The sequence below is a fragment of the Poecilia latipinna genome, unplaced genomic scaffold (assembly GCF_001443285.1).
Source record: "Poecilia latipinna isolate Pla-1442-1.1 unplaced genomic scaffold, P_latipinna-1.0 Scaffold572, whole genome shotgun sequence".
NCBI lineage: Eukaryota > Metazoa > Chordata > Actinopteri > Cyprinodontiformes > Poeciliidae > Poecilia > Poecilia latipinna.
Window position 1 is genome coordinate 411794 of NW_015113188.1, and position 9634 is coordinate 421427.

The 9634-nt window shown below is 42.6% G+C and overlaps 1 protein-coding gene across 1 annotated transcript; it reads left to right on the plus strand.

Annotated features, from left to right (window-relative positions):
- The first annotated feature begins 50 nt into the window (after positions 1–50).
- tada3l (transcriptional adaptor 3 (NGG1 homolog, yeast)-like) lies at positions 51–5592 on the plus strand. Its single transcript, XM_015041879.1, has 9 exons — positions 51–385; positions 666–913; positions 1644–1891; positions 1980–2085; positions 3641–3776; positions 3888–3991; positions 4151–4257; positions 4736–4927; positions 5015–5592. The coding sequence occupies exons 2-9, from the start codon at positions 704–706 to the stop codon at positions 5205–5207; spliced, it is 1296 nt and encodes a 431-aa protein (XP_014897365.1). The 5' UTR covers positions 51–385; positions 666–703; the 3' UTR covers positions 5208–5592.
- Positions 5593–9634: the final 4042 nt, after the last annotated feature.

The window sequence follows — 9634 nt, forward strand, 5'->3', positions numbered from 1 at the left end:
TTAACGGTTTGTTTTGGGATAATTTCAACGATTTTAGGCTGGTTTCCGAGCAAAATAATTATTTCACTACATATCATGTAGTTAGAAAGGTAATAATTAAATTATTAGTAGGAAAGTACTGACGCAGTTACACCATGGAAGGAAAATGGTCTGCACTGAAGATACCACCTTAGCATTTCAAGTAGATGGGATCGAAACTTAATAATTTTACCCACATATTTGACGCTACATTGAATTATTAACTATGTTACACGTACTATAGCATATTTAATTTTATTTTTAAACGAGTTTTAGCTTTATATGAGGTTATGACGTTGTTTATATACGTTGCAGACACCCCTCTCAATACAATGGTTTTTCCCATCATGGACGCCGTTCACTGACGGTAAATATAGCTACTCTTAAAACATTTAATTAGGTGTGTATACGCCCCGAACACATAAGAACATGTTATAAAAACGTTTTTGTATATATAATTTGTGTACGTAATATGAACACCGAAGCAGCTTTCGTGAAAACGACGCAGTGATTTGGCGGCCGTGTGAAGCAGGCAGCCCCGTTTGTACGTGCTTTGGGTTTGAGATGTGAAACGCGGCGCTGAGCTGTGTTAGTGTGTGTCCGTGGGACGGATGATGTAGAAATAACCACGCTGCTCGTGTGAACAGCCGCTGACAGACTCCCCACCCCACCGCCGGACAGCATCATGAGCGAGCTTAAGGACTGTCCCCCGCTTAAATACTACGACTTCAAACCCGTGGAGCATGTCAAGCTGTGCCCCCGCTACACTGCGGTGTTGGGCCGCTCAGAGGATGATGGCATCGGTATTGAGGAGCTGGACACCCTGCAGCTGGAGCTGGAGACCCTGCTGTCCTCAGCCAGCCGCCGCCTGCGGGCCCTGGAGGAGCAGAGACAGGTACGTGGAGGTCCATGACACTTTATCCACACTTCTTAAACATTTTTGCGTACTTTTTTTTAAATCACATTATTTCTAAACTTTAATGCAATTTTATTGGGATTTTTACTAAGTAGCACATATTTTAAACCTGAAAGGAAGATGCTAAATAGACTTTAATGTAAAATAAATAAATAAAATTAATTGGTCTGAAAAGTGTGATGTGTATTTTTATTGAGAATCTCTTGAGTAATCCTCCATCCTCCACTTTCCCCTGTTATTTCAACTACGAGTGTTTTGGATTATGCTTGTATCACCTCTCCATATCTCATTATTCTTTCTATAATAAGCTCAAGCTTGGTCAAGTCTGGTGAAAATCCATTTTCAAGTTTGTCGTAGATGCTCAACCAGTTTTAGCTCTGGACTTTGACTAGACCCTTCTAACACTTGAATATGCTTTAATCGAATTAAAATTCAGAAATACGTTATTGATTCAAAAGCTAAATTAAATATTGTTGTAACTCATATTAATTCAAATTCATCACTCCAGTTGTCTGATGAATGGTGAGTCTCTATGCTAGTTTTGTTTAGATTACTTCTGAATCAGCTTGTTGCTCTGAATTGCATTATAAATGGTATGTATTTGTATTTACTGATTTAATATTTGGGGGGCAAAAAATAAATAAATAAAAGGTATGCACTACTTTGTGATCTTACCACCTTGCCCTCATTGTGGCGTGCTCCTCCTCAGATCCTCACAGACTGGCAGGACAAGAAGGGAGATAAGCGTTTTCTGAAGCCAAGCAAGGACCCGGATCCTGCAGCCCCAGTCCGCCACAAACCCAAGAAGCAAAAACTGGATGGCAAGGGAGGGCACGGACCGGGCCCAGGACCCGGCAGACCCAAATCCAAAAACCTGCAACCGAAAGTTCAAGAATATGAATTTACAGATGATCCACAAGATATCCCCCGCACTCCGAAAAATGATGCTCCCAACAGGTAATGTATCCCTGCTTTCCTGTAAACTTACATCCCATAAAAAAAGATAAAAGTTCATCAGGTGCCTTTGTGCTACTTTGTTTTTCAGGTTCTGGGCGTCAGTGGAGCCGTATTGTGCGGATATAACCAATGAAGAGACCCGACTGCTGGAGGAGCTTCTGAAACCTCCAGAGGACGAGGCAGAGTATTTCAAAGTATGACAGAAAACAAAACTTGGCTCCTTCATTAGAGGCTAAAACGGCTCAGCTGTAGCTGGATTGTTGCTCTACGTCAGGGGTCCCCAAACTACGGCGCGCGGGCCGGATGCGGCCCCTCCTCCACATTTGGTCCGGCCCCCTGAACAATACCAGAGAGCATTCAGATTTTCTTTTCATTTATTGTATTTTCCGGTTTATATGTGGATTTTTCTTCAACCACTTCTTTAGCAGGAAGTGGGTCCTGTAAACTGTGGGTGGTTTGTTTTGCATGGTGCATTGCTGCCATCTGTTGGACTTTTAGGGAACTGCTTGACTTTTATGTTATTTAATCAGTTCGGTTGTTTGCTAGCGGTAGAGCAGATGAACACACGTGTCTGTAAAAGCGATGCCTGTAAGTAGCAACTTGTACTTCAAAACGAGCCTTTATGTTAACTTATGAGAAATTAATATATTATAGTTACATTCCCTCAATGGAATATATACTAGTTAGTCCCAGTGACCGTTTTACTTATGGTTTTTGCCCATGTGCTTTCTGGGTAAAAATTAATTGAGAAACGCATCCTCCCCCCCTCAACAATGTCCGGCCCCCCACCAGAGAAGGGTAAAGTTATGTGGCCCTCACAGGAAAAAGTTTGGGGACCACTGCTCTACGTGTAGACCAGAAGTGTCCCAACCTTTAGCCATGAGGGCAACAAAAAAATATTTTTAAAACATTTGTAAAACTAACATTTTTGCCTTTTTTATCTTCTCAATCAACTAAAAGAATGAAAATGTTTGAAATCAACAAAATGAATCAGTAAATCACTGTAGATACAAAAGCTTTTGCAAGATTGCGTTAGTATAAGTCAAGTCCTCTGTTTCTATGTTTTTTGGGGGTCGATTGCTTGCTTTTGAGTAAAAAAAGGACAATAATTGTATTTCTAGTCACTTTAAAATTATGATGAATACAAAAACTTTGTTAAAGGTGCAGTATTATGTAAAATCAACTTTTTTGATAATGCTATTCGTCAGCAAAGACAACACCTGCAGTGTTGCCTTGATTCTTTCATGCATGTTCAAGAAATCCTTTAATTTCCTGTGGCAACCATTCAGCTTTGTAAAACGCCTGGGTGGACCTAGCTCCGCCTTCGAGTCGCAGCTCCGCCTCTGAGCTGTGCTTTTCAAACTTACGCTTCACAGAGCAGGCTCCTTCAGACTAGCTAGCAGCAATCAGCAAACACCTGGTGTGTCTACTGAGCTCATTATACGAGCTACTTCTTAGTGCAACGCTTGTAAAAAAAAACGTTGTTAAAGGGTTAAATGGAGGAGGCAGGGTTTCAGAAAAAGCAGGCATTTTTAAAGAGACAGAGGCCCAAATTCAAGAAGAATTTTAGACTTAGAATATTTGATATAGTATTTGTATAACAACTGAAGGGAGCATAATTACTTGATTTAGCTGTAAACATAATAAGGGAGCATAATTACTTGATTTAGCTGTAAACATAATAAGGGTATTATGGGAAACATTAATAAATGGGAATCTGTTTCTTACACTTGATTCTGTTTCCTGTAGATTCCTGCGTTGGGGAAACACTATTCCCAGCGGTGGGCTCAAGAAGACCTGCTGGAGGAGCAGAGGGAAGGGGCACGAGCCAACGACAAGAAGAAGAGCATCATGGGAGGACCGCTGTCAGAACTGGACGCTAAAGGTGAGAGAACGACACAGCCGTGTCTGCCTTTGGCTTTAAAGTGACAGGATCGTGCTTCTGCACAGCATGGTGTTTCCATGTCCGCACTCATCCATGTGTTCGTCCATGTAGATGTCGACTCACTGCTAAAGAAATCCGAATCCCAGCACGAAGCACCAGAAGACGGTTGTCCCTTTGGTCCGCTCACTCAGCGTCTACTTCAGGCCCTTGTAGAGGTCAGATCCAGGTTTTCTACTCTGATGATTCGTGTGATTCCCAAAGCTTAGAGGTTTTTTCTCAGAACCCCTTCAAAGAAATCACAGGAGATCAAACGTAAAGAAATAATCTATGCGTTTGAGTTTTGTTTCATTCCCCCCTCCCTTGTTATGTTTTAGGAGAACATTATATCCCCCATGGAGGATTCTCCAATACCAGACATGTCCGGAAAGGACGCGAATGATGGAGCTGGGACTTCCCCTCGAAGTCAGGGGAAAGCTTTCAGGTATTTGCAACATCAACGTAATGCACAGACCCATCCGATAAATGAGTTTCTCTTAATCATGATGGATTTTCTACTTGCAGTTAATGAAAACATGGCATTTAAGACTAAAATATAACATCAGACCAGTAAAAACATCTTTTATAAAACACCTTACAAATACCTGCTTAAAGTTGTTATTTTAAAAAGCTCCTTCTAATCTGACAAAGTAGACTTATCGGGACATATATTCTAATTTATTGATTTGTGACTCTGTAAGAACGCCATTGCCACAACATTAAAAATCAGCTAGCACTAGCACTGATCTGAGAGCAGCATTTGATGCAGCACAAACTATGAAGTTGGAAGTTTAGTTGATTTTAAACACGGAAGGACTAGTCTTACCAATTAATGTCATTAATAATGGCCTTTAAAAGTCTTAAACGTGAGTCGGTGAAACCTGCACACACCCTGGTATTGATAGTTTTCGTCTGGTTCCCAGTGTTCCTCACACACGTTCCCTGGAGGCGCGGATCAAGGAGGAGCTGATAGCTCAAGGGCTTCTGGACTCGGAGGAGCGACCCGGACAAGGAGGAGACTTGGAGGACGAGGTCCTCGCCGAGCTGCAGAAGAGACAAGCAGAACTCAAAGCCCTAATTGCCCACAACAGAGCCAGGAAGCAGGAGCTGCTCCGGTGAGGATCGTACCCTTTTTGGTGTAAACTGCACCAGTGAAGTCCAGGTGTCCATTTTGAGCCTGTGACGAGCCGCTGTCTCCACAGGTTGGCGAAAGAAGAGATGCGCAAGCAGGAGCTGAGGCAGAGGGTGAGGGTGGCCGATAACGAGGTGATGGAGGGTTTCCGGCGCATCATGGCCGCCAGGCAGAAGAAGCGCACACCAACCAAGAAGGAGAAGGATCAGGCCTGGAAAGCTCTGAAGGAGAGAGAAAGCATTCTGAAGCTATTAGACGGATAAAAAGAAGCAATGTTTGGTTTTTCTTCCTTCTTTAACCCACATCTCACCCTGTCCTTACCGACTCAGACGGGAGAAACTGTCCTGTAGTGTAAACATTTATGTGAAGTAGTTTTAATAGTGTGTAAAATCAGCCATCTGATTCTCAGCCTTGAGTAAGTTTTCTTTTTTGTACCATAATTGTTGGAATTTGACAATGTATGTTGCTCCTTTTTTTTATATTATCATTACTGATTGGTTATGAAACAGAAACTTAATGTTTTATTGGTTTTTCTACAACTACAGTGAGGAAAAGTGCGTGATCTGCAGTCTCATTCTGAGAATGCACAATAATAAGCTGGATAACAAACTGACTCACCTTCTTCAGTAATAAACATTCAACATGAGGCTTTTTTGTGTGATTAGTATTTATTTTCATGTCATCTTTTAATTAATCAAAATAGCAGAAGTCCTTGTTGGTCCGAAGCAATGCTGAATTATAAGCGGCAAGGTGTCTGCATGTTTAAAACGTCTTAATTGATCTAAAATTAAAGCTTTAAAATATCTAAAACTCAATCAAAAAAATGTAAGTTAGCCTTAAATGTGTCAATTACACATAGAATTAGATTATTTAATCTCATTCTACGTAGGGTTTTTTCTTGAAAGACTTACCCTGCTAAAGTTTGAGTTGTGCGCTGATACCTTCACTCTGTGTCTTGTGACTGTGACTGAAGGTGGTTAAGGCCACAGATGTGAGTACATTATTCATGTAAGGCTACCAGTAACAAGACGCTAATAGTTGTTTGCTAGCTAGCCGGCTAGCAACCAAGAAGCACAAGATTGTTGCAAAGAGCCAACCTGCATCCATGCAAATTGGTCATAATCATCTGAAAGTTTTTGCTTTCAGATGATTATAGCTGTACAATAGTTTAAATCGCAAAAACCACTACAGGAGCTATTGTAACACAAAAAATATCTAAAAGATTTAAATGAAAGCTGATTTATAGCTTGAATTATGAAGAAAAAACATCCTTTTTGTTTATTTTTATAAAATTGGAGTGGTTTGACTACATTTTGCATAACTAATTTGCCCCAGTCGAAGTCCCCAGCCTTTGGAAAGACATTTTCCGTATTGGAACGAGTAGCGCTCCTCCGCCACTAGATGGCAGCAGCAACACCTTTGTGACTCATCTGGAGTCTCCGTAGCTCATCATTGCCTAAGGTTGCCATCATCCTGGTGTACAGTGTGTGTCGATGTGGTGTGTGCGTCCGGTTGTCTTCAGCTGAAGATATCCTAACTGATGTTGGTCCCAGGAGGAAGCAGGAGCCTGTGTGTCTCACACTGAGCAGCTGTGTGTCAGGGGTCAAACGGTTCATCCTGACGGGTTACAGAGCAGCACAATTATCCACCAGGAGTTTCACAAAAGACAACAGTCTGCGAAGAAAATAAAAAACGCTTCTTCCTGACCAAACTGTCACATGATCACAACAACAGAAACTAACTACCCCCCGCCCCCACCTCTAAAAAAAAAACGTGGTAGTAAAGTAGAGATGCCACCGCACTAGTCATGCTTCTCTGATTCTAGTTTGTGCTTCTTAAAAGTTGCTTTTGTTGTGTTAGAATATGTAAACAAAAACTTACTGTAATTTGCATATATGATGTTAATGTTTTCATTCACCTCACAACACGTCTTGCCTACAGGTGACGTCTCACTAAAATCATTTTGTTGATGTAAAACATTATTGACACCCAAGCCGTTCTTCCTTAGGGCCAAAACAATATAATGTGCTTGTTTGCATTTTAAACAGGATAAGGCTACACAGACAACAGGTTTGTCCGGGGCTTGTTGCTGGTCAATGTTTAGGTTCAGCGGTGTTTGGAATATTCTGGAAGTTTTATTTCAGGCAGTCATCAGATGTGATATCTGGTATGAAACTGTCATATGGCAACAGTCTTCAGTCAGAGGGCTCCTTAGATTCATTTCAAGACCGACTGCTACCAGAGGTCCTTTCTGCCCATAGCATCAACTCTATGAAGATATTGGATGACATTGATTATGATTTCCATTTGGAACAAAAAATTTTTTTACACTACATTTTTAAATGTAGTAGTTCTGCCCCCTCACCCCCCAACTCCAACTGTGGCAATGGTGTGATGGAAAAGTTTTACAGATTTTAAGTACATGTTACTGGTAACCCAGCCATGCCTTCTGGTTAGCTTGTTCGCATGCCTATTGTCTGTGTATCCATGTGTTTGGGTGGCTCCATGATGGAAATCTACTAAATTAAAGCACTGCAGTAAAATAACCCAATGTTAAGAGCGACAGCCAGGCCGGACGCTTCAACAAAAGCCTCAACCATCATGTAAAAACCAACCGTCGTTTGAGCGGGTGTCCTCCACGCAAATCATAATGCTGTCAGACAACATGTATGAAAGCTTTTAATAACATGAGGCCCATCTCACAGGTGAATGAGAGGCTGAATAGACTGCTACGGCGGCCCCCTCGAGGCTGGGCGGATCACCCAAGGCTTTTGTTGCGTTTGTTGTCATTAGACCTTAGCTGAAGGGCAGGTGGGTTTTGTGCTGATGCACTGCTCATACATGCTTAATGATGCTCAGCATCTGTTTGCACATCTCATATTGAGCTGTCTCTACATAAAAAAAAAAAACTCAAAAGGATGGACATTTAATTCTTTTGACGACCCAGGTGGTACATCCCTGATCCGAGTTCGGCCTCCAGCTGTACGTTGACCAGTTTTTCCACAATTAAAGATTAAAATGTTTGCCCAATCCTCTTTGCAAAGGAGCTAAAGCCCACTCAAATAAGTTCTCAGCAAATGTAAACATTCATTTTTAGCTTTTGCCACAGACCCTCAGCTTTAGGTCTTAGATTTTAGACCATTCTGATGTACGAGTACGTTTTGATCTAAACTTCCCACCGTGGCTCTGACTGTATGTTTGGGATTGTTGATTTGCTTGAAGGTTCATCATCTGCCCCAGCCTTCGGTCTTCTGAAACCTCCATCAGTTTTATTTTCAAAATTGCCCAGTCAGTTGACCGGCCCGTTCTCCACTCAGATGTGACCAGCTTGATGTTGTATCCCACTGTGTTTCCACCCAAGTGGTTGGTCCTCTCATTTTGGACGTGACTTTCTATGGCTTGTAAACCTTCGTGGCCTTCTGGCACAAAATCGGCACCAAAACAAGGAGCAAACGCAGCGTTCTGCGAGCAGCATGCCGGGAGTTTGCGGTCACACACTCGCCATCGTTTATCTGAGCCAGCATCAGCGGCGATCAGGAGGAGTTGAGGGCTTCTCTCTCCATCGCTTCTTTGTTTTGCTTCTGTTTATGAGCTACGTTTCTCTCCCCGGGGCTCTCCCACTCCACCTCCGTCCGCGCGTTCCTTAGAGCCCGGAAAGAACGACTGGCGTTCTCGTAGACAGGCTCGCACACCAACACACAATGGCCCAGACACACACACACACCGAGAGAAACATGAGTGTAAGGGGGATTTAACATGGATCCTTTCAGCTTTCATGCTGAATTGAAATTGTGTGTGTGTATCAGAGATCCAGAGGCTGAGGCAGCTGCTCGGGCCGGTCCCCTGAGAAGAGCCTCTGTCCAGCAAGACCACGCCTTGGCCCTCGTCCTGCACAGTAAACTATTGTCTTCGGAGCTGCTGCCCCTCCTCACCCCCACCACCATTCTGACATCACAGTTTGTCCTTCCCCAGAGGGCAACTGTGGCCGCTGTGGTAAAACTGGACTGGCCTTTTCACCAAAAGTCAGACACACAAACATTAAATGTTGACGTACGGCGCTGCACCGTCAAGCTTCACATGGTACGCATAGCGCCGGTACTCTCTCACTTCTTTGCCCCGTCCTCTTCCACATCAGTCGTATTTGAATACTATTTGCCTCCCATTTGCATGGCAGTTGAGGCTTTTCTTGTGTGACTCCTGAAATTGACAGCTCACATGCAAAGCAAGCACTTTCTGTGTCACTAAGCTCCACCTGCCTGGGTTTTGCTCACTGCTGAGGTAGACGCAGCCACAAAGACTGCCTGCTGTTTTTCTTTTTTTTTTTTTTTTTTTTTTTTTGCACTGAACACAGGCTCTCTCGACCTCAGACAAGCTACGCTGAATGAGGTGAAAGACTGTGAGCAGATCATTTGGTATATTTAGTGAAAACTGGCAGCTATGACAAGAAATTGAACTCACTCCAGGGGAAGATTCACAGACAAACTGTAAACTGAAAGCAAGCACAAAGTAAAGGAAAAAAAAAACAACACTGTAAATTGAATCGCAATGGCAAGGGCGTAGGAACGAGTCTGTCATTGGGGGGGACGCATATCGGAAACCTGACAGATCAGTAAATCAAATCTGACCCTTGTTTCAGTAACAAGTCTTCTAACATGTTACTATTTACAATCCAATAATCAGATTAAAGTTA

Coding starts and splice junctions, on each gene's coding strand:
- tada3l (XM_015041879.1), top strand. CDS start 704: ATGAGCGAGCTTAAGGACTGTCCCCCGCTTAAATACTACGACTTCAAA. Junction 914..1,643: donor CCCTGGAGGAGCAGAGACAG/GTACGTGGAGGT, acceptor GCTCCTCCTCAG/ATCCTCACAGACTGGCAGGA. Junction 3,992..4,150: donor TACTTCAGGCCCTTGTAGAG/GTCAGATCCAGG, acceptor GTTATGTTTTAG/GAGAACATTATATCCCCCAT.